This window comes from Condylura cristata, unplaced genomic scaffold, assembly GCF_000260355.1.
Source record: "Condylura cristata isolate star-nosed mole 26May11 unplaced genomic scaffold, ConCri1.0 scaffold00002, whole genome shotgun sequence".
Lineage (NCBI taxonomy): Eukaryota > Metazoa > Chordata > Mammalia > Eulipotyphla > Talpidae > Condylura > Condylura cristata.
The window spans coordinates 58285899-58311177 of NW_004567103.1; the positions used below are offsets into that span (position 1 = coordinate 58285899).

A 25279-nucleotide genomic window follows, 5' to 3' on the forward strand; every position below is an offset into this window, starting at 1 on the left:
TTTGGATTTACTCCATAGCTAAAAATGTTCTGACATTCAAACTTTCACTTAAAATTTTAAGTGATACTGGGGTTCCTGCAGGTGTGGAGTGGCTACATCTTAAGGAGTAACCCATAGTGCTCCAGGTTGTTGAAGTATTCCTTACAGCTGTGCCAGTAGAAAAGTCCAGAGAGGAAGGAATGATAACTGGGAAATCATACAAGATTTTACTGGGGCAATTCATGCTTTCCTTTTCATTTTAAAGAAGTGTGTGTGTGTGTGTGTGTGTGTGTGTGTGTGTGTGTGTGTGTGTGTGTGAGAGAGAGAGAGAGAGAGAGAGACAAATAGTGAGAGAGAGTGGGGGTAGGAGAAAGAAATGTGTACTGAATTCATTTCTTTAAATGAAATTAAAGCTTAAATTGCTGTCGCATAGCATTTAACAAAATTCTGACAGTTTTATGCAGTATTTTCAAAAGATAAACTTAAAAAATGATATAGTGACCTAACTAAAATATTTAAATACAAAACATAAGAAGTTACCTCTTACCCATAGTTCTCCAGAGCATAAATGACAAATCAGTTTCTAGAATGAAGATAAAGGAACTGTACACTTCATGTGAGACAAAACAGTGGTCAAGGATGAATTTCACACGTCATGCTGAGACCAAGATTGTTAATGCTCAGTATTTTTAGGAGTAATCGAAACCCAAACAGACTATCTTTTAAAGTGATTAAATTTTGATGCTTAGCTTCATCTTGTTCTAGTCAATGTCTACCTCGTTTCTTATTTCATGTAATTTAAAATGAATTTTCAAATTCTCTCTCTTTTTATTTTTTGCTTAAATGTGATGCTTTTATAGGGACTATATGAGAAGTCAGTATCAAATTTAATTTCTTTCTGGTACAAAACTTGAAACTCAATTTGTAAGATGAATTAATTGCTCTGAAATAATCTGTGGCCTTGTTGCTGACACAGAAATTCAACAGTTTCCACAAAGGTCCAGTAGAAACAGAGTGAGTTTACAAAATAGTTGGTATTATTTCATAATGATGATATTTTATAAGGCATTTACATTGTCCCCCTTCCTTTCTCCAAGACAAGAAAAACTTTCAAATAAAACCCTCAACTAATCTGGTGAAGGAAATATATTTTTTTAAAGTAAACATCCAATTAGCTTTTCAAGTTGTTCTAATGTTTAATAACAGTTTGCTGTTATTTATATTCTTTATGTGCTTCTTTGATCATATACAAATTTTAGTAGGGATATAAGCAAACATTCCTAAAAATGAATTATAAACAACTGTGGTTTAGAATACTAAAAGGATTTTAAAACTTCAATTCAGCAAAGTTAATATCTTCCCTCTAATTGAAATAATGGAAAAACAAAAGTGTAGACATTTTCATTATTTGGGGGAAATGGTGTTCATGCCCCCAAGGTCATGTTCCTTAGCAGCCATTGTTGGGATCTGCTTCCACTACAGTCCTGCATGGTAGGCACCATTTTGTCTTCTTCAGATGGTTCATCGAGACATTGGTTACTGTTAACATGTCTCAAGGTGAGTCTCTGTAAAAGACAACCAATAGTCAGTGTAACCCATTTGATCTTTATCTATACTAGTACATCATATTAAATATACTCTTAAAATTTCTTATTTACTTTAGTGTAAATACTGTGACATGTTTATAAAAGGAACTATGCACAGGTGAGTGAATTATACAACACTCACTGTTATGTTTTCATCATTGTCTAATATACTTTTATTTGCAGATGGCTAAAAAAAAAATTTGGCTGACATTTATCATACATTGCCAAGAATTTAGGTTGCTTTGCAAAAAGCCCATTTGTGAGCTCTGAGTTCAGATGAGGGCTGCAAATATTAACACGCTTTTACAAAAGTTTCATTTTCTTAGGCATGTGTTATTCAGTAACCATTTGGTAAACATATAAAGAGATGTCACAGCTGTGACCCAAATGAACAAAGCTGTTCCTATTTTAAAATACTAAACAAGCCATAGTATCATGACTACAACACATTCATTATAGAAGAGTGATTCTCATAGCAACAAAGACCTGATAGTTGATAGTATGATTATTACATTTTGAGTTGCATTTTTAAGGACCTTAAAAATAAAAATAGATAAACTTAACACATAAAATATGAATATTCAAAATAGCATATTTTCTTCATAATAGTATTCATTATAGTATTCATTAAACTGTCCTCTTAATGTGGAAATGCTGAAATTCTAGTGATTGCATCATATTAAACATTCATTACCTGTCTTCTCTTTTGAGTTCACATTTACATTTGGAATCATGTGTTTTGTTTTACTTTTCAGATACACATTTTAAGTGCACATGTTTCAAAATTATTAATTTATATTCTTATGTGAAAAACTTATATAGCAACTTATATTTTATATATATACATACATATATATATACACACACATATATAAACTCATATAAACTATATAAAATCCTTACATGAAATTATACTTATATAGTAGAAAACACTTACATGAGAAACTTCCCAACCAGAAGTGTTTAAGTATATGGGAAGTGCATTTGCTGGTATGTCTTTGAAGTAAACACTACATATATTTTGTTGCAAACACAAAAGTTAAAGGTAGACAAATCTTTTATATGAATAAATACTACATTGAAAGTCAGATAAAAAAATATGTAAGGAACATGTCATAAAAATGATAGAAAATACCATTTAGATAATTGTAATTTAGTTGGACTAGGTCTGCAGACACCATGGAAAACAATGGCCTGAGAAAGGATGGAATGGAAAATAGGTTTATGTGGGAAGAAACTTAATAGACAACAAGCAGGAAATTAAAACAGTAAGGCATTACATGGTAAAGATATCAAGATTGAGGTCAATCTTTCAATACATGGAGTACAGTTATTTGTACTGAAAATGTAAAAAGAAAGAAATGTTCAGATAGGATTGATTTTTAGGCTACGGATACCAAAATTTATGCTGTTGGCTTAAGAACCAATAACCACTTGAAAAGAAGATACAAAATAAAATCATTTTATTCCTAAAGTTCACCTAAAATCAACAAAATATTCTTCAATTTTCTTACATACCTGAGATCCTTTAATATATGTCCTTAAAAAAAAAAGAAACTACCCTTGTAGCTTTAGATTTTTTTCTAAGTGTATATGACTTTAAGCATCAGATTGAATGATTTATTAACTATACAAACATTGCTTAAATAGTTTCTTTGAAGGAATTCATGAATAGTGAAAAGACACTGATAAAGAACAATCAACCAGCCAATGAATCAACCCAAAACTCTCTTTTAATGTTATGCATCAGAAACATGAGCAATATTAGGGTTACATATTGTGAACTCCTGCTTCCACATTTACTAGCTGGGAAATCTTGGACAAGCTACCAAAAGATTCTGGAGCAATCAGATTCCATGTCAGATTTTTTGCTTTCTGAGAAGTTATCCACAAATTATACAAGTGAGAGGTAAAAGGTACACTTTTTAAAAAGGTTTTATTATTATATCATTTAATCAACCACAAAGAAATGCTTAGAAATAAGTTATGTCAAAAAGTGACATCTCAGTTAATCTTCAATAATGCATTAACTTAAAGGTTCGGATTAAAATAATAAATTCTAGAAACATTTGCTGTATCTCCATACAAGGCATCTGAATAAAAATGATCAAAATTAAATAAATTCATTTTTTATAAAACAATCCATACCTTGGCTGTGTTATTCTTTTTTTTTCTTTTTACAAGCTCTAATGCAAAATCTACTTTCATACAGATATGCTTATCACTAACTTGAAAACATACTAAATGTCATAATATGTTCTATATTATACTTATACAAAAGAAAAACTGAAAAAATACCTATTAATGATAGATTAACCAATACTTAATATATGCAACCTCCAAATTAATTAGCAACAAAGTAAAGTAAAATTAAATACATGGAGAAAGAGCACATAAAGAATTTTCTTAACTACATTTTTGAGAAGTAACAGATTTCAGTAACAAAACAACAGAAATTCTAAAATACATTTCATCAAGTCGGCAATACAAGCCCCTAAAGAGTTTTAGAGAATGTAATCAGTAGGCTCTCCAAATATATTTCTAAAAACTTCCATTCCTATATAGTTTCTCAGTAGCCATTTTTACATGGGACTATCATTATATGTTTCCATAGTGGGGTGTTGGGAGCCATAAGCTACTTTGCTTACTGAGAGACAAGATTGGGTGATTATGTGAGGAAGAGTGTAGGTCTGTTTGACAAAGAAAATAATGAATAATGGCAAAATGAAGTACAAAGGCAGTGATCAATCAATCATTCTCAGCAACATATAATTTCTACTGGTTAAGAATGGAAGACACAAGTCATAATAATTATATCCATGGAACTGTGAACCATATCCTTTTAGATGGTTTTAATATCAACTGTATTTGACAGGAACAAATGAAGACTGAGAATATGGAGAAAGGCCTGATATTAAATGATGAAACATTTTGTGCAAATGTTTGAGGATAAAATAGGTTATAGTCTTAGGTTTTATCCAATTAATAAAATGTTTTAGTACTAAATGAATTATCTTATTAGTGGATATTCAAAATGGTTGATTAGTCCAAAGAGTTTTCAGTTATGGCCTTTGATTTCCTCATTCATTTATTTGTGCTAAATTAAAGTGGATGCTAAATTTGAGAGGATTTACCTTTAAAACTTTGCTTAACTTTGTAAAGTATGGCACGAAAGTTGTTTCCACTGTTTTCAACAGACAAACCCGGTAGTATTAAAATGATTCTACATTCTGTTGCACTGATATAACTGTCTGAATATCAATTAGAACTTAAAGGAAAAAGAAAAAGATCTACTCATTTGGAGTTTTTGACCTTAATTTTCAAGCATGATTTGTACTTATTTATTTTTTGGTTGCCAACTATTTTCTCCCCAGGACTTGAAGCTTTAGGGAGTGATAGATAATGCTCATCTAGAGCATCAAGTCTAGGGCTTACCACAGGAGGCACCTTGAAGTTTGTTGATGGAAACGCCTAATGAAAGGCTGATGCAGAAAATAAATTCTGATAAATCACATTCTATCTCATCAGCATCTTCATGGACACAAATAACCAAATTTACCCTTCAAGTACTTACTTTCTACAGTAAAATGGTAGAGACATCTTTATAAAGCTACGGAAAGCTACATCATAAAGTATTTTTTTAAATACTGCTTATTATATAGTTTGATTTAATAAGGCAGTTGTTTAAAAATTGCCTTATAGGAGTGTCCTGTTCATACTATTTAAAATGTCTATGCTGTATCATCCTCTAGTCTCAGTGCTTTTCTTCTTGTAAAAAAAAATTTCTTGATAAATGTCATGTTAAGGTAAAAGACTCCAGGGTTTCTGACTGTGAATTTCACATGACATTAAAATAAAAGTGAATTGTAAGGTTTTCCTTGGCATAAAACAGACAAAATTTGATATGCAAGAAATGCAATCTAGAAAACAAATACAGTACAAAAAATTTCCAAAAAATATATTTATAATATTTCACACAAAATACATATCTCATGAATGATCATGAAAAAAGAATTCAAATAACTTTCTAAAAATCCATAAAATAGAAAGAATATTAGACATTTCAAACAATCCCATAGTTTTTTTTTTCAATCCCATAGTTTTTTAATTTTTAATTTTTTAAAAAAATTGTCTCATTCTCGGCCCTCCCTGGTGGCACGGTGGTTTAAAGCACAGCACTAAGAAGCTAAAGCCACTTCCGCAGGAGTTTGCTCCCTGCGCCTGCCCCAGCGGTGATCCACATGGCGTGGCAGACCTCTGGCAGACCTCTCCTGACCCACTCGCTGCTCTCCTCAGCAGTGTACTCGATCAGTCTGCCTGTTCTGCTCCCCACTCTGTCTCTGGTGAATCCTTTCACCACCCCTACACCTCTGGCCTGTACCCCAGTTCTGTATGCATTAAAAAATAATAATAATAAATTCTTAAAAACTGTCTCATTCTCAAAACGGGGGAGGGGAGAAGGGAGGGAAATGCACGGGACGATGGTGGTGGCACAGGGGTGATTTGGTGATGGGAAACCCGCGGGGATTACAATTGAGATGGAAAAAAAATGTGCAAAATGATGTAAAAATAAACTTTTTAATAAAAAAAATATCTTGATAAAAAAAAACTGTCTCATTCTCATTATGTGCAAAAAATTATATGTTTCTAAGTATCCTGTCTAGAAGAGATGCCAGTTATTAATATTCAATATGCTTCCTAGTAATCATAATCATTTATACTATGAAATGTATGTATTTAGACTATCTAAATTTCCTTCAACTTATACTTGACAATCTTTCCTATATTAAAGTACTCTAAAAATACAAGTAAAAAATAATTTACAATATGGATGTGCCAAAATTCATTTGACTTTTTCCATTTGGGAGGAGAATCTTTCCATTCTGTATTATTGTAAATAAAAGTCTTTGAACATTGCTCTCCATATCTATAAGAATTTTTTTTACATAATTCTTAGAAGTGAAATCACAAGGTCAAAATATATAAATGTTTAATACATATTTGCAAATCTCCCCTCTACTATTCCTTCAAGTACTTGTACATTATTGTATTGGTTGTACACGATTTTCTATTTCAGTGCTCTTTAGTAAGAATATCAGTCCTTTGTCACATTTATTGCAAATGTCCCTCACAACTTTAGGAGATTGTCATATTAGTGTTGAAGGTATGTAGAGTGACAAGAATCATATTGAGAACATATCTTTTCCTAACCTTGTTTAAATTATATACTAGAAAATTATACTAGAAATTAGGATAATATGAACCCATAGCTAGAATTATTACTTTGCATATTGTAGCTCCCCCCTACATTAGTGTTTCCTAGAATTCATGAAAATTTAATTTTTTTTAGGTGTATAGGAAAAAAATAATAATTCCTGCCTTTAAATATATTTGTACGTGTCAAGAAGTACCCACACATCTGTCCTTCTGAAGACACAATTACTATTGAAAACCAATTGGAATAAGACTAGGGAAACAATTTTGGTGACAAAATAAGAGTGGTGAATTAGATCATACCTTTGTTCCTTTACAGTAAAAAGAAATAAGTAAAAAAAATATATATTTTCATGAACAAATAAAAGTAAGTGCATGGTTGAAACCCAACTGATTATTACTATATATGACAAAATATGAATAACCACAGATTATTATAGATATTTAATAGCAAAAGCAGTAGGAATTCTCCTATTGTTGAAGTATGAATCACACTTATTTAAACATTAGGGTAATACAGTTGCTATCCAAAAGTATGATTTCCTCCCAAGAAGAACTGTGATTTCAGTAGAACAGAATATCAGTATTCTAAAATTCAACTGTATTTAACAAGCAAGAACTAAAAATGTAACATTAAACTATTGAAATATATTCACTAATGGTTCTACTAAATGATTCACAGCTATGGACAATAGAAATAGGGAAAGCTAATACTTATCTAATGCACACAGCCTTCAAAATATAAATCAAGCCACTATTTTTATTAGGAATGCTCAACAGGGAAATTCCAGCTTGCCAATTATAGATCACTTACCTTGAAATTATATTCCCATTTACTTGCTTTTTGATAAAAGTAAATGAAAAAGGGATTACATCTAAGTGTAGATCTCTATGATTTCTGTAATTATTAACCTAACATATTTTACCTACAAAAAAGGACTACTTATCTAGTTAGTCTGAGGAATATTTGATGCAGATGAATATCAAATTCAGAACAAGTATTTTCTCAGTCAACTTGTTCAGTCACATGAAAAGCAAGACTTTATTTTTAGCATCATATTTGGCTCCCTCTTTTTTCTTTGTTACATAGTGTTTGTTAAGCATAAGTGTTCTGTTCTAAAATTAGATTCTCACACTGTATGTTGCTGCCTGAATGTTCAAAAGGAAATGCAATTATGTGCACTTATTGCAGGAAAATGTAAATTTGAAATGGATTGAAATGCAATTGTATTGTCCAAATAGAATATAAGAAAATAGGAATGGAGGATGACAGACATTTATAAAAATAATTTTCAAAATGCTTTCGTGAGGGGAAACTTGGGCTTTTTCCTTTTTGTTTTAACTCTGTCATAATAGAATTTCATATCACCAAAGTGTTCAGGAAATTGATTCTAGACCAGGTATGGATCTTACACTTTTACTAATGATCTTCTCAGTTTGGTACGAAATTGAATACATTTAGCCAGGAATAAGAGATACCAAGTTAAAGTCATGATTATATTATGTACTTATTATCAGCCCAGCTTCATTCAAGTAAAATTAGATATTAATGAATTACAATGCAGATAAGTATGTTAAAGTTCACAAGCAACTAGACAATACTGATAAAAGTAGTACTCTGTTTACCTCAATAGACAAAATTTATTGCAGTACATCCTTTCAATTATGAAGGGAGATGTTCTATGCAATTAAAATTTGGTACCTCAAATAATTGATAATATTTAATCATATTTTTTCATTTGCAATACTGTATATCATTTAGCTTATTAGATCATCATCATTGTAAGCATCTATTTGTTTCTAGTTTTCTCAGTGACCTCAAGAGACAATGTAACAGTGGAAAGATAGCTGAATTTATTTCTGGAAACCGGGGTTGTGCAAACCTAGATGAGGGATTAAGACATAAAGCTTCAGTTTACTAATGAGAAGAATTCAAATAACAATGATATTATCTGATAGTACTATGGTCAGATTGCAAGAAAAGCCAGATAATAGTATAGGTTCTCCAAGGGAACTTAGTTCTCTCCTGTTTCCCCCTCACTCATCTAAGATAAACAAGCCAAAGCAGCTGGCAATACCCATCCTGTGAGGCTTTATAATAGTGTTTTAATTTTTCTCGGCTATACCAACAATCCTGCTCCTGTTTAGGATACACTCTTCTAAGTCTGAAAGGACTGTGGGAGATAAGTGATGGAGTATATCAGCTGCTCACACTGAGTTTCACAGTAGTACTTATCAGGACCTAAGTCCAGCCTTGGCCACCTGCAGTGTGATCTTTGGCTCAATTCCTTCTCATGAAGGCTGAAAGGAAAGAACTTTAAGGTCCTTTTCAGTTCCATAGTTTTGTGAACTTCACCAAGTTTTATTCTACCTTTTCACCTCAGAAGTTTCTCAGAGAAGAGTAATTTCGCCCTTGATAATAAAACGGAAAGACTTGGAATAAAGAGGTAATAGCAGCACTTGGCCTCATTTCCACTGGTTGGGATATGAGAATAGAACTGCTGGGTAATTACTCCCCCTGCCCATACCTCACTTCTCACCTTGGGAACCCTTTCCCTTTCTCATATCCTGGAGACATTGCCATGTTCCAAAATAAACTTATAACTTTCTTAACTTTAAAATTGTTTTCAATCACGTACAAAAATTTTAAGGAAGGTAAGTGGATATTTGACTACTTTTCATATATCTTTCTCAAACTTTAACTAATGTGCAAGTAAGTAACCAAGGGATTTTGTAGAAATACAGGCTCTGATTTAGTGTGTCTAGGGTAATGTCTCACTCCTAATACCTGACAAGTTTTCCAGTAATGTTACTGGTCTTACAGTAGCATCAACTTTGGTGGCAATGGTTGAGATGGTTCTGGAGAAGAAAGTGATCCTAAGCCTAAAGCTTAAAAGAAAAAATAATCATAAAAATTAAATGTTCTGTTTTAATTTCATGAAGATTTTGTTCTGATTTCTTCACAAAACCAGTCTTTTATTTCAAAACTAAAATTTCAGAAAGGAAATGTGTCATTCTTGTAATTATCCTAGTTTCATTTGGCTTATATTATGACTCATTCATTGTTTACTTTGGCAAAAAAACTACACTGATTTAAAATTTTACATTGATGTAAATAGAACATAAGTGAGTTGTGAGACTATACACATATAGGATAGCTAATTAAACTATGTTATTCAATTGTAAAGATGGTAAGACTTTTATTATTTGAAATAAAAATTTCTCAGTATTAATGGATATAAACATTTTTGTATACTTCCTTGAACAAAGTTTTCAAAACACAAAATAGCACAACTCTTTAAAATGCTGCATTAGAGGGCCCTCCCCAGTGGTGCAACGGGTTGGGACTCAGCACTGCAAGCGAGCAGCAGCCGCTTCAGTATGAATTCAGAATTCAGTATGAATTCTATCCCTGCCCGAATTCTATCCTTGCCCAGGAGGTGACCCATATGAGGCAGACCTCTCCTGACCCGCCCGCTGCACCCCTCAGCAGTGTACTCCGTCAGTCTGCCTATTCTGTTCCCCACTCTGTCTCTGTTGAATACTTTCACCCCCTGCAACTCTGTTCTATACCCCACCTCTGTATGAAAAAGTAAATAAATCTTAAAAAAAAATACTACTACATTAGTACCAGTCATCAAAAATAGTATATTTATAAAAATCACATTTTTAATCTTAGGCAAAACCTGTCTTTTTTCACTTGTCTTTCAAAGTCCCTTAACATTCTATATTACTAATAATATGAATAAAATACATAACTAGTTACCATTACTAGTTATTTAAGAAATGTAGTAATTTAAATTATGATAATATATGGTGCCATCCACTAAAAATAAGGTTAAGTGTAAATATCAAAAATGGTATTTGAAATTTAGCATTGCTTCATCTTATAAAGATATATATATATATATATATTACAGATATATATATATATCCCCTCTACTTGATTAATAAATGCTAGACCTATTCATTTTGAGCATAAGCTTAATAAAGTCCTGGGTTGGTTAAAAACTAAAGAACACATTTTATTAAAAAATATTACTTGCAGGATTAAAAAAAAAATTTGTTCATTTATCTGGACTTGTTTTCATAGAAGAAGTTGAGGGTTGACTAAGGGCTAGTTTACCTATATGTACTTTTAGAGGAGATGTCTCTTTAGGCTTCATATAAATGGTGGTGAGAATAAATAATAGTTGAAGAGGAAAAAAAAAAAAATGACCAGATAAAGAAAGTGAACAAGTATTGAGAAAGCAAGTGTCTGAATATAACACATTACTGCAATGTAGGAAGATTCAGGGTGTTTTCTTTTAACAGTAAGAGAATATTTTCTGGCCATAGAATTTGGTAATACATAAATTTCAGGGTTAATTTTAATGCTATGTAACCAGCTTCATATCATAAAAATTCAATAAGTTTTCATGATATTCCACTTAAACTACACATTGTGCACATTTAAATGACATATAAAAAGTGTTTAAAAAGACCTTGTTAAATTATCAGTAATACCAACAACTGTAGGTTGCTATTTAAAATACTACTGTTGCAGAGTACTTTAGGTTTACACAGAACACTGCATTTGTGAAATTCATTTACTACTATTGTATTATGTATCTTCTATAAGTAATGTTTATTTCTTATCTTAAATAAGTCACTAACCATTTAAAAACAGAAAATATAACACAAATGTCCAATTCATTTCACTAAGCAAAGGGACCTGAAAGAAATGAAGCTGTTTCAAGGCAGCTTCCTTATGGAGTGGGGAATATTTCTTTTTTATTAGCTCCATCTGATGGTTGATCTGGTTTTTACACACTGCTAGGCTATAAATTCACAATAGTAATTTAATTGCTGTTTCTTGTGCTCGTCTATCAGAAAGATGTGCAATAGAAAAGATACTGCAAAGCTGATTATATACCTAATTAGTTTATTGAATTCTGTTAAGTGTTTACTATTATAAAAAGCATTCATGCAGATACTGTCAGCTGTTTCTTTTTTCCCTGAAGTTCAGAAGCATAAATATCACTGATTGCAGCAGTATAAAATTTAAAACTTCAAGAGTATTGTTGATATTGTCTTATATACACATCTTTATTCATACCTCTCAGATAAGCCAGTTTGTCCCTAAAGTAATTTATGTTGACCTATACAACAGTGATCACCAATTCTAAATATATAAAAATGATTTTACTTTCCTCATTCCTATTTCATACTAATGGACTAGTGATAAAAGTCTATTTGTATGATGTATCTTCCTAATATTATCAGATATGAGCAGACGTAGTTGAAAATGCAGTTCTTTCTCTCAATGCAGTAAAAAATAGCTTAAATTTAAAAATATTTGCATTTAAGCTTTAATAAGTAGTAAATTAAGGAAAATACTATACCTCTGCATCATATTCCCATAACTGGTTTCCTCTCATATGATGGCATTTTAACATTATGACAGGTCCATTGAGTCTAGAAACATCCAAGCACAAATCATCGGTCCGGATTTCTTTGTCAGCAGTGTAAGAAAATACCTGAATATATAAAATTTAGTTAGTAAAATAGCATATACTTAAAAATAAAAAAACACAGTATAGCAGATTTAACTGTGGAAGTTTACACATTAGATAGACTTGTGTTTTCGAAGGATCTCTGGTGTATGCTTTGAGTAAACTAGTTCATCTCTGAGTCTTTTTTTTTTTTTCAACTGCAAGAGAGGGTATAATCTGCGTTATAACATTTTGGTGAGGGCTCAATTTAACAAATAAAATTATGAAATGCTTATTATTTGTTGGCACTTCATTTCCTGCACTAGCCTTGACTTATAAAGCTTGGAAAGCTCACAACAGGTTCAAAAAATAAAGCCATAATTGCATGGGGCTCAGTAAAGGGCAGTTGGTGTTCTTGCCATTTATGACCAGTTCCCCAAAACAACACGAAGTCTAAATCATTCTTTCCATAAATACATCACATAAATTCTATTAAGTAATGTCAGTGGATTTCTGAAAGTTGTAGAATCATCTTCTCTGGGGATCTCATTAAAGATAGGCTTTAAACATATTTTTTCTCCTAGGGTTTGGCTGGACTTGACATTAATTCTTCTCAAAATATCCAAGCATGTCAAGGTGGAGTGTGCTCATTGTTAGTGAATTCAAATCTATTTCCTTCAAGTAGTGGGTGCTAAAAGTCTGGGATCACGTCAGCAGGAGTGCTTCTCTCTTGACATGTCGATGGCCTTCTTTTCCCTATGTCTTACAGTGGTCTTTACTGTGTCTATCTGTGTCCTGACCACTTCTTATAAGTACAACATGCACATTAACTCCTATCCGAATTATTATTTTTCTTTTAACCCTAATGCCATTTTAAAAAACTATCTCCAAATATAGTCACATTTTGAGGTAATGGGACTAAGACTTCAACATATGAACTGGGGTTGGGGAGCACACAATTCAGACTGTGACCTTATTAGCTCTTTAAGATGTACTGGAAAAAAAAAAGTATTGAAGGAGTTAATATATCTCACCCTACTTCCATGGAAAAAAATATAGGGTGTATGATAGTTCTGCTTACTTGTCTAGGTCCACTTGGAGTTCAATTCAGATATTAGGATAGTTTAACATTATTAATCAAAACATCCAAAGATAACATAATGTAAAATTTTCTCCACTTTTCTAAATGGGCCCTGCTTTGGGGTTGGGATCCTGAAGTGGGACAGGGCATCACTGATGTTTCTTTCTTTTTTTTTTTCACTTATTTATACATATAGAACGGGGGTACAGGTCAGAGGTGGGGGTGGTTGTGAGAGGAATCACCAGAGACAGATCAGGCAGACTGACAAAGTACACTGTTGAGGGGAGCAGCGGGCGGGTCAGGAGAGATCTGCTGTGCCATTTGGGTCACCTCCCTGGATGGGGATAGAACTCGGTGCTGCAGTGGCTGTGATAGCTTCATAGTGCTGTACTTTAACCCATTGGGCCACAAGGGAGGTCCTATCCCTGATTTTTCTACTGCAACCTCCTCCTTTCACGTTTCTTGCCCACACTCAAATCCCCCCAATCCCCAAACCCCCCCAGGTTACTATTTGGTTTTCTGTTCTTCCACAGTGGTGAAGGTATAGGAGATGTCTTACTTGCCCTGTCTGTTTAGAACTACTTCCTGTTCTCTAGCCTAGCAGAGCTAGAAAAGTTCCTTCTCCTGAGAGTGTTTGTAGTTCTTTAAATATTCCAAGCTAAGTATCTCTCACTACATTTAAAAATATATATATATTTATTTATTTATGCATACAGAACTGGGGTACAAGCCAGAGGTTCAGAGGAGGTGAGAGGATCACCAGAGACACAGCGGGGAGCAGAACAGGCTGATCAATGAAATACACTGCTGAGGGGAGCAGTGGGCGGGTCAGGAGATGTCTGCCACGCTATGTGGATCGAACTTGCACTGAAGCCGCTGCTGCCAGCTTGTGATGCTGCGTCCTTACCCACTGCGCCCCCAGAGAGGGCCTCACTACATATTTTTTAAGCGGGTCACCTTTTATTAAGATAAGCTGTAATAGGCACTTCACTGTAATCTTGTTGTCATAGGCCAGCCTCATCACGCATGAGTCATCACAATCTCCAAGATTCCTGAAGTTCGGAAGCAGATAATAAACTCTGAATGTGATGTCCTACATAGTTTGCAGGCCAATGCAAAATGGAATTGCAGGACTTTTGTTCAAAAATAATGAAGACTTCAGAGTAGAGGGCCCTGTCAGTGGCAAGGGGTTCACACCAGTCCCTAGCCCTGTCATGAGTCCTTCTCTCAGTAGGCTTGTCACTGGAAACTAGGCCAGCCCCTTCCTCTAAAAGGAGAGCAACTACTTTCTCAATGAAAATCTTGCAGTTTCTCTACTTGCTGTTAACTCCTATTGCATGTTGAAATGTGTCTCCTAAAAGATGTGTCAGTGTCCTAACTCCCAGCGTTGCAGAATGGGAACATACTGTTGTTGCTCTTAATTTCACTATGATGAAGTCACATTGCAATATACCATGTCCTCAGTTCAAAATCAAAAGGACTGGTGTCCTTGTATAAAAAAGACAGAGACATGGAGGCAGCAGACAGAGTGTATTCTACAAGCTTGGTGACATCAAAGAATGCTGACCTGCGGGGGACCTTGACCAGCAAGGCCGGAGATTAGGGGCCCCAGGTCTGCCGTACAAGAGTCAGTCGTGCACGTGCAGCAGCAGAGAGCGTTTATTGGGCTTTACATCCGCTTACATAAAGGAGGAGGGTGATGCAATATCGGAAGCCAGGAGGGGAGGAGACCAATGGGAATACAGCACGTTTTGGTGGGCTGCTGATCTTGCGAGGGGCGAAAATGGGCGAGAAGAGAAAGAGGAAGAGGAAGGGTGTGGGCCGAAGGGTTTCTTAGGTCGTGTCTTTATCAACCCGGATTTTTTTTTTGTTGTTGTTGTTGAAATGCTTTTAATTCCGTTGCCCAACGGAACAAGCTGTCCGCTTCGGTTCCCAACACTGACCAACACCAGAAGTGGTCTAAGCAAGAACTGATTCTCTTTTACAAGTTTCAGAAGGAATATTGTCTTTCTCATAACCTTGCTTTCAAACTTCTATGGTCTCAGAAAAAGTAATAAATTCCTGTTGTTATAAACACCCAGTTTGTGAGTTTGTTAAGGCAGTTATTGGAAACTAATAGATGTCCTTTTATTTATAAAGATGGCTGAAGGGTCTAAAAGACATGGAATTAGTTTCCCAAATTGACATTGCAGATGACCCAGGGAAAGCTGATTTTAGATTTCATATTGATTGTACAACGGTGTCTGGGCTGAACACTGTACTATCCAATTAAAATTTCCAAAAGCATCAAATCAATCTTTTTCATAACCATTTTCTACTCAAATATCTCTCAAAATGGTTGTTTACTGTGACTAAGTGATTTACTCTGGTGCTTTTATAAAAATATTCTTTACTGAGGTCAGATTAATTTTGTCTCTGAATTGATGTACTCAGATGAGTTTCAGAATAATTTATAACATATAAAGGATAATAGCTAATTTGAATCTCAATTTATTCCAATCTTACATTTTTTTCCAGAGGAGGAAAACATTTTTATTATTTCATATATGTATACGATTTATTATGGATTTTTTCTTTTTGAGAAAGTATGTTTAAAGGTATTCTACAGTATGATTATTTCACTATGATGAAGACATTTAAACACTTTTCAAGGACTTTTGTGAGAATGATCTAAAATATTCTATATTTGTCCCTCTGAGCTCACCAGGTGTTAGTTGAATTGGTTTATAGTTTATTTTATTTGACTCTAAGAATAATAAAATTAAAACCAACTGAATATGTGGTCAATTGTCAATTCATAATGAGCTTGTCAACTTGTGCACACTAAATCAAGAATAAAGAATGCTGGGATTTAATACAAGAGAAGAAACTAAATAAAACATTCCATATAAACTTGACTTTATTAAATGTCTACATTTCTTTTCAAAAACTGCATCATGTTTAAAACCCTAACGATGGAGAGTTACTTCTCTTATCTTTATCCCTGAGAAATTGCAAAGTTTTGCTTAGATTTGTAGTAAAATAGCAGCTTGCAAAAACCTTACACAAGCAGTGGCATTTGCAAAGTAAACACGCTGTGTTTAGCTTTAGTGCGACCTAGACTCCTCCTCCTTCAGCCCGGCTCTTAGGAATGACACGCCCTCTGCTGGCTCTGTCTTGAAGTGTTTCTAAAATATTTTCACGTATATTCGATACGGCTATGTTAATATGGTTGTGATTTCTCTAGATTTAATTTTGAATTTATAAAATACTTTTCCTTTTGAGGTTCCCAGGGAAATATTTATTCTAAAAGGTCACAGCTTTAAGGTACTTTGTATGTCATTTTATGACAACCACTTTGCTTTTCAGATGAAGAAACCGAGGGCAACAGAGTCACAGGATTTTTCCACTTTTTCTCTCACTTAGTGACAGGGGTTTCCCTGCACTCCAAACTCATTGTCATTATTCTTTCACATACTTCCCAGCACACACCATTGCCAGTTAGTTATTTTGGAGCTTTGAATTCTTCAAGGCATTCTTTAGCTATCTTAGTGCAGTCTAGTTGAGAAATCTGTTAATACTATCCAGAAGAATTAAAATTAAAAGGAAATAAACACTTTATAACAGTTTTAGTGCCATTCTATTAAAAAATAGTGGAAGAAAAAGAACACTGAAATAATAAGGAAAAATGTTTAGAAACAAAATTATACCCTTTGAAATAAGATTTTCCAAAATATTCTCTTATTATAGGACATATCACTTTGAAATTAGCATGGAGAATGCAGGGATGGAATTGAATTCATCAGTAGAGCCGCCAAGCAAAAAGACTTTTGCTTTATAAAATTTCAAGCTTCATCTATTGTCTATTAGGTCAGTGGTTTGTATATAGGAGGGTAAGAAGTAGATGTGTTTTCTGACCGTACTCTTACATGCTTAAATGATAGCTATGCTCTTTTAACATTTTATGCTCTGAAATTTCATTATTAAAAATACAATGTGGTGTGGCCAGTAGGTACATATCATTTCATTATAGCATTGCTTAAAAAACAAAACAAAACAAAACAATTCTCGGCTCTCCCTGGTAGCGCAGCGGGTTAAAGCACAGCACTAAGAAGCTAAAGCCACTTCTGCATGAGTTCAATACCCACCTGCCCCGGAGGAGACCACATGGCCGAGCAGACCTCTCCTGACCCGCCAACTGCTCCCCTCAGCAGTGTACTTCGTCGATCTGCCTGCTCTGCTCCCTACTCTGGTGAAGCCTCTCACCGCCCTGCACCTCTGGCCTGTACCCCAGTTCTGTATGTATAAATAAGTAAATCTTAAAAACAAAAACAAAAAACAATTCTCATCTGGGACCACCATTGTGTGAGATTTCTCTGTTTTCCTCATGTCTCTGTGGGTTTTCTCCAAGTTTCCAGTTTCTTCCCACATCCCAAAGATGTACACACGAGGTTCACTGGTTATTACATCTATGTTGTCCCAGTCTGAGGGTATATGTGTGTGTGTTCACACGTGTATGTACCAAAATTCTCATGCACACTGGTGAGCCCTGTGATCAAAGGTGTCTCAAGATTGGTTCTCACCTTGCACCGGGAGCTACCAGAATATGCTGGCACCTGAGACTGAACAGGGAGCAGAACAGGCAGATGTACTGAAATGCACTGCTGAGACAAGCAGCAGGCAGGGCAGCATGGCTTAGTAGTACTGTGCTTTGGGCTTTAATCCTTGTACCCCCAGGGAATCCCCACTTTTAGCCTTTATTTAAAAGTTTGGTGATGTTATTATGACCAATGAGTTAACACTGGTTTATATGATAAAAATTGGTTTTGTTATACATTGTTTTGCTTAAAGTCATAATTTCTAAGAACCTATCAGCAATGTGAAGTGAGGACTTACTGTAGCTCATGTTTAATATTGCCATTCTGTCCTCAACAGAATGATCTGTGAAGCCTAACTCTGCCCTTTCACTTTGATATAAGTAACAATTTGATATTTCCTAATTTGTGCTCAGCAAGTCACATCCTCCTTCCTTTTCTGAGCTGGTGTGTGCTGATCTTATTACCAAGACAAACCTTCCCATTTCACTCTGCTCAGGAAAAAAATAACAAAACTGTCCTCCTTGAAGTCTTGCACATCTGTCACTTTCTTCATGTAGCACTTTCGTAAGGACTTTCAGCCTGAGAGCTTGCTGCCGTTATCTCACAGACATCACTTGTACAGGTCTTCAGAGCAGAAAGGTCTAGAACTATAGAGTTTGGAAAGGCACTGACCTTTTTCACTACCCATAAGAACCAGAGTTACTGTGAGACTTTGTCAAAAATTTGGCTTCCTCATCAGATAAAAAGAAAAAGGACGTCACTTTTTCCTGAAATATTTCAAAGTTTGAAAGAAATAATTCATGTAAAGTCTAAACACAGTACTTGCCTCAAGTAACAAGTCAGTTATCTGCAAAATCAGGCATATCATCTACATTTGATTACATTCTCACTTCATATTTTATTTTTAAACCTTAGTGCCCCAATTTAAAACCTAGAGTATGTATCTAATAATTCCTTACTGAAGTGAAATAAAAACTATTTGTCTTTGGAAGGCTCTAGGTCACTTAGTAAGACAACAACAACAGAGCAAGAGACTATGGTAATGTGTGATACACTAAAACAGTAACAGAATGTGACTGATATTTCTATTCTCCTCATACATCTGTTAAATCCTTCCATTTAAAATATTACTGATGTTAAAATTTATGAATGTTTAATACTTTACTCTGCCTTGAAGGGTTGAAAAATAAGTCTATACTTAAAAAAATCGAATATATATACATTATGTTCCAGACACTCATATTTTACTATTGTAGTATTAGAGAATATAAATTACAAATTTAACTTCAAACAGAATGTCTTCCAAAGGATCACTGCCACCTTTTTATGGGACTATGGAAGAATTTTCTGAGGACCCCAAGTTTCTGATTCGCTGGTGTTCATTCCACAGGCAACACCATCCCTCAGTGGGGGCGAGACTAGGGCAATATCACTCCCTGATCACATTATGTTAGATGCTACCATGTATTGGTAGACTGAAGAGAGATTCTTATCTTGGCTTTGAATATGCAAATCACCAAATTTTGGAGAGAGTCACAGCGCAGCAAACTGAGGTTAGCCTCCCTGGCCACTGAGAGCCAGAGAAAAACACCAAAAAAAAAAAGATGGTACCACAGTCTCCAGCTACCAGATATTGAATTCTGCCATTAAGTAGGAAGTTTTAAAGAGGATCCTGAGCTTCCAGTGAAAGCATAGCTCAGGCTAACACTCTATTTCAGTCCTATTAGACTATCAGCATAGAGCCCAGGCATCTTATGCCCACATTTCTGACCCACAGAAGTAGGAGATAGTATACTAGCAAAAATTAGTATTCTTAGCTTGAGGGGTCATTCAATCTTTCATTCATCTGTTTATTGAGCTGATATTATTGAGCATGTAGAATAGCTTGGATTTTATCCATACTACACAGGCCCTTTATGAAATTTTGAATAGTCAATTTCTGTAAAGTTTCTACCACTATTGAAACTTGCTTGAATTTTGTTCTCACTAAAATGATTTCTTTAGCAAATTAATCTTTCTTTTAATATGACCCCCTTTTCTGTTTTCCTCATTGTATCATTCATTAAATATTTTATTCTCTTCAGTTCTCTTAAGAACTGGTCCTCACATATATAAGTTGCAAGAAAGTAAAGTGTCTTGGATGGTTTATATTTCTTCAGTCATAGGCAACCTCCATAAAGTATATAATTAGATGAAAATTTATGAAAGTATAAAAATATAGAGCTATATAAATCAACAAATAAACATATACACACACACATAATGTCTCAAAAGGTAAATTATAATATACAAAGAACACAAAGATATTGTATATTAGGTACAGTGGCCTTTTTTCCTAAATATGTATTTATTCATTTATTAGAAGAACTGGGGTGTAGGCTAGAGGTGTGGAGGGGTGGGAAGATTCACCAGAAACACAGTGGGGATCAGATGGGTAGATGAATTGAAATCACCACTGAGGGGAGCAGCAGGCGAGGCAGGAGAGGTCTGCTGTGCCATATGTGGGTCAGCTCCCTGGGTGGGAATGGAACTCAGGGCATCAAGGTGACAGTGTTGATAGTTAACCCATAGGCCACCAGCTGCCTTGTATTAGTAAAGATGAACTACTTTTAAAATTAAACATAATTGAAAAAATTCACCTCTATATTATCACCACAACATTTGCACCAATTGCAAACATTAAATTTTTGTAGGTGGTTTCAAGTCTAAAGAAACCCTATTTTTCTTAAGGCATCTATCTGTGTTGTAGGTGCTGTTTATGTTAGCTTCCTCCAAAAGGTGACACTGAGGCTCAAGTACAAGTAGTTCATTGGGTAGATAATGTCAGGAAAGACCAGTTGGAGAGTAGGAAAAGAAATGCAGTCAATAAAAAAATAAAAAATAAAACAAATCAGTTACATGTAGGTGACTTGGGTTTACTCCTGCTGGGATTTCTAATAATAAGTGTAGGACAAGCCCTACAGATTCAGTTTGCTTAATGGATGAAGGAACGAGATACACTATCTGTCCACAGTTTTGACTTAAAGTGTGATTAGAACAGTATAATTGATGAATTCTCCAGGGCAGATGAGACGGGCAATATAACCCCTGGTACTTAAAACCATTAGGCAAAGGGACACAGATTCTTGGGATGTTGGACTGAAAGCAAGTGAAAGGAGAGAAAGTAAACATTTGAGGAACACTGGCTGTGTGTCTGTCAAGAGAGAAGTCATGTAAAATACATTGTGTATTGAATCTGACAGTACAAGCTACAGCATTATGCTACATGCTTCTTTAATCATCTTTCAAGTAAGCATTATTGTTCCTTTTTTTTTTTAAATGAGGAATATGAGGTTTGAGAAGGTTAAATAAATTCCTTGAAGTCACTTAGTTTGCAATGGAAGACTCTGTCTTTCAAAGACGTTGTATGATGGTCCCAAATGATAGAGGCATCACATACAGTTAGCATTTCTTTTCTTAAAAAGATTTATTTATGTATGCATACAGAACTGGGGTACAGGCCAGAGGTGCAGGGGCAGTGAGAGGATTCACCAGAGACAGAGTGGGGAGCAGAACAGGCAAATTCATGTAGTATACTGCTGAGGGGAGCAGCAGGCGGCTCAGGAGAGGTCTGCCATGCCATGTGGATCACCTCTGGGGTTGGGTATCAACTGGCACTGAAGCAGCTGTGGCTGGCTTGCAGTGCTGCGTCCTAACTAACTGTGCTACCAGGGAGGGTCTCTTTTCTTTTCTCATTTTAAGTATTATTCCTTTATGCATACAAGAACTGGGATTCAGACTAGAGGTGTGGGGGGGAGGGTGACAGGATTCACTAGAGACAGGTGGGCAGCAAAACAGTCAGATCAACTGAAACACACTGCAGAGAGCAGCGGGCAAGACAGGAGAGGTCTGCTGTGCCATGTGGGCCACCTCTCTGGCTGGGGACCAAACTTGTGCTGCAGTGGTTGTGGAAAGCTTTAGTGTTGAGACTTACCCCTTTATGCCAGCAGGGAAACCCCACATTTAGTATTTCTGCCCCACAGTGATAATAAAAAAATAAACAACACAGATTTCACTGGTTTTTCCTAAAGTTGCGTATGATTCCATGCTCATTTTTCCCCAGAGTCCCATCTAGGGCAGACAGCATACTACATTTAATTCTCAGATCTTTTGAGCCTTCTCTGACAGATGCTTATATTTCCCTCTTTTTTGATAACTGATGCTTTAGAGAAGTATCTATTAATTAGATACTATTAAAAGTATCTATTTATATTGACATCATACTTGTGTTCTTTCTACTACATCAGCATTGTTTATTATGCAGATGGATATTTCTCTATTATTTAGCAGATTTAGCAGCTATTTAGAGAAATACACAATATATGTATAAAATTCTGCTTAGGTTCATCCCTACTATTTAACAAGATGAAATTAAGAGTTAAAATTATAGCAAAATTTAAATGCCAAGCAAGGACATTTTGATTCCCAGGGATAAGAAGCAAAGATCTTTTTAATTAGATACTATTAAAAGATACTATTTAAAAAAATCTTTTAAAAAAGATTTACCTATTTATACATACAATAACTGGGGTACAAGCCAGAGTTGTGGGTGTGAGAGGATTCACAAGAGGCAGGGTGGGGAGCAAAACAGGCAGATGTACTGAAATACAAAACAGGCAGATGTACTGAGGGGAGCAGAAGGAGAGTCAGGAGAGGTCTGCCAGCCATGTGCCATGATGGCCGGGGATTGAACTCATGCTGCAGTGGCTGCAGATAGCTTTATAAGTGATGTGCTTTAACCCATTACACCAGCAGGGAGGGGCCCTACTAAGTATCTTATAGAATATTCCTCAGTTTGCATGTCTAACATTTATCTGATAGATTAGGGCTATAGGCTTCAAGGAGGAAGATGCAAAGGAAAGTGCTATTTTAGTCAATAATATCAAGGATGCATGGTATCAACATGTCTCACCGTGGAGAGTATTGCTTTCTTACCCAAACCATGATCTGCCATTTTTCTCTCTGTAAAGTTACTACATTCCCCACCCCCAACTCATCATGTTGTCCTTTTAGAAACAAGTCAACAGGCACAGCCCACAAGTAAGGGGAATCTGGGAGGAAAGTTAAATTCCCCCTGCTAGAGGGAGGATCATAGAAGTAATTTACTTGAAAGTTTTCTGTATGGGAGATTTCAGAAATCAATTTTAATATGTCTTTAAAAACTTAAATCTGAAATTAGGGGTCACATCTTCATGTTAGTTTCATATTCAACAAATTGATATTACCATAACCAAAAAAAAAAAAAAATCCTGCTCTTGAACCACGTTTCACTCACTGAATGAAATAAAGATCAGACCTCTTTAGTTGGTGATTTTTAATGTGATTAAAATTGCATTACTTTACAGGTTCCTGCAACCTGTAAGTGGCATTTGCTCTCAGTAGATACACTGGTCAGCTATATGGACCAATGTGATTATAACTTAGTGCTACAATGACCATAGAATGTACCCCTGAATTTGTTAGCTATTGTTGGTTGATAAAAAATTAAGTTTATTTTTAATTTTTCAGCCTATCCCATTAAGATACACACATATTATTTCTGTGAAATAAAAAAGAAAATGCCAAACTCTATTTGACATCTAGCAACTAGACAGATGGAGTAGAAATAAATTTTAAATGGGTATATACATATACATACATATGATATATGAAACATACACATGATGATTCTCATAAGAAGGCTAAGTTTCTTTATTAGAAATTGGAATGGACATTCGAGTGTTTCCATGGTAACCTACTGAAGCCTTTTTTCCTTTAATAGAAAGGTATCATTTCTGAACCTACCACATGTGGCTTCTCACTCTGTATTGGATTTATACAGATAAATCCAATTTTATTTTGGTAACAGAATAAAATAAATAAATGAAAAAAAAAAAAAACAATGAGTTCTATAGTCTGTCCACACTTGTGTTGCAATTATACTTGGATAATAAATAACAAGAATACAAAGTCCTTCTCATTTTGGCTGTATTCAACATGACACTTTTTTTTTTTTTAAAAGATTTATTTATTTGTACATACAGAACTGGGGTATAGGCCAGAGGCTCAGGGGCAGTGAGAGGCTTCACCAGAGACAGAGTGGGGAGCAGAACAGGCAGATCTACGAAGTACACTACTGAGGGGAGCAGCGGGCGGGCCAGGAGAGGTCTGCCACACCATGTGGTCACCTCCGGGGCAGGCGGGAATCGAACTCATGCAGAAGTGGCTTTAGCTTCTCAGTGCAGTGCTTTTACCTGCTGCGCCACCAGGCAGGGCCCAACATGACACTTTTAATAACAAAAAATGCATGTCTAAGTATTTTCCTGAGGTTGTATTAAAAATAGTGACAAACTATTCTTTGATGACTTTTGCAGTCTGAAATATCTTTTGCTTCTTGTCCCTGAAAATCAAAATGTCCTTGCTTGGCATTTAAATTTTACTATAATTTCAACTCTTAATTTCCTCTTGTTTAAATTGTGGGGATGAACCTAAGCAGACTTATATACATATATTGTATATTTCTCTAAATAGCTGCTAAATAATAGAGAAATATCCATCTGTGTAATAAACAATGCTGATGTAATAAACAATGCTGATGTAATAAAAAGAATGCAAGTATGAGGTCAATATAAATTTTTGTCCATAGAAAATATGAATTTTCGATTGGTATACTATATACTTGACAGAAAAAAAATAAATAAAATTGTTTCTCAGGAGAAAATGAACTCTTTTCTAATACTTGAAAGAGTATGAAATTCTCTTGGGGAACTCATGGGAAGAATTCTGTTATCAAAAATGTACAGCATCTTCACCAACAAGTTACATTTTTTTGGTATTCTTTTTCATGCCTATATATTACTGGGTACATATACAGTATTCAGTGAATTGCTTATTCAGTTTTTCTGTAAATCATTAGTTTTTGTTAACAGGAAGTTTGCTCATTGTTTTTTAAATGACTTTTCTGAAATTTAAGGTTTCTAAATTCATGCCCCTTGTTACTGGGCCACAGATTCCAAAGTCACCTGGGCTTGTTGCTCTTGTTTCTCTAACAGTAGAGATAAAGATCATTAGAGCTGATGGGCATCTAGTTCAACGATATCAACTTATGTTACTAGAAATCAAGGGTCAGAAAGAGCATAGAACTTCATAAAGCCACTGTTCTGGATTGGATTTTTGTTTCTGCCCATCCCACAAATTTATGTTATACCTTAACTGTTAGTGTGATAGTACTTGGATATGGAGGCTTTTGGGAGGCTGTAGGCATAGATGAGTTCATTAGGGTGAGGCCTGCCTGATGGGAGTATTGCCCTTATAGAAGAGGAAGAGACATAGCAAGGAGGCAGCCTTCAC

At 34.9% G+C, this 25279-nt stretch overlaps 1 protein-coding gene across 2 annotated transcripts in view; it reads right to left on the reverse strand.

The window, feature by feature from the left end:
- Window positions 1-326: 326 nt before the first annotated feature.
- GALNT13 (polypeptide N-acetylgalactosaminyltransferase 13) overlaps window positions 327-25279 on the reverse strand; it is a 413355-nt gene continuing 388402 nt past the window's right edge. For both annotated transcript variants that reach the window (XM_004674649.2, XM_012728953.1), the window contains exons 12-13: window positions 12164-12298; window positions 327-1544 (exon numbers count right to left, since the gene is read on the reverse strand). In XM_004674649.2, the coding sequence (XP_004674706.1) occupies window positions 1404-1544; window positions 12164-12298 (276 nt within the window). In that variant the 3' untranslated portion in view covers window positions 327-1403. The remainder of the gene's footprint in view (window positions 1545-12163; window positions 12299-25279) is intronic.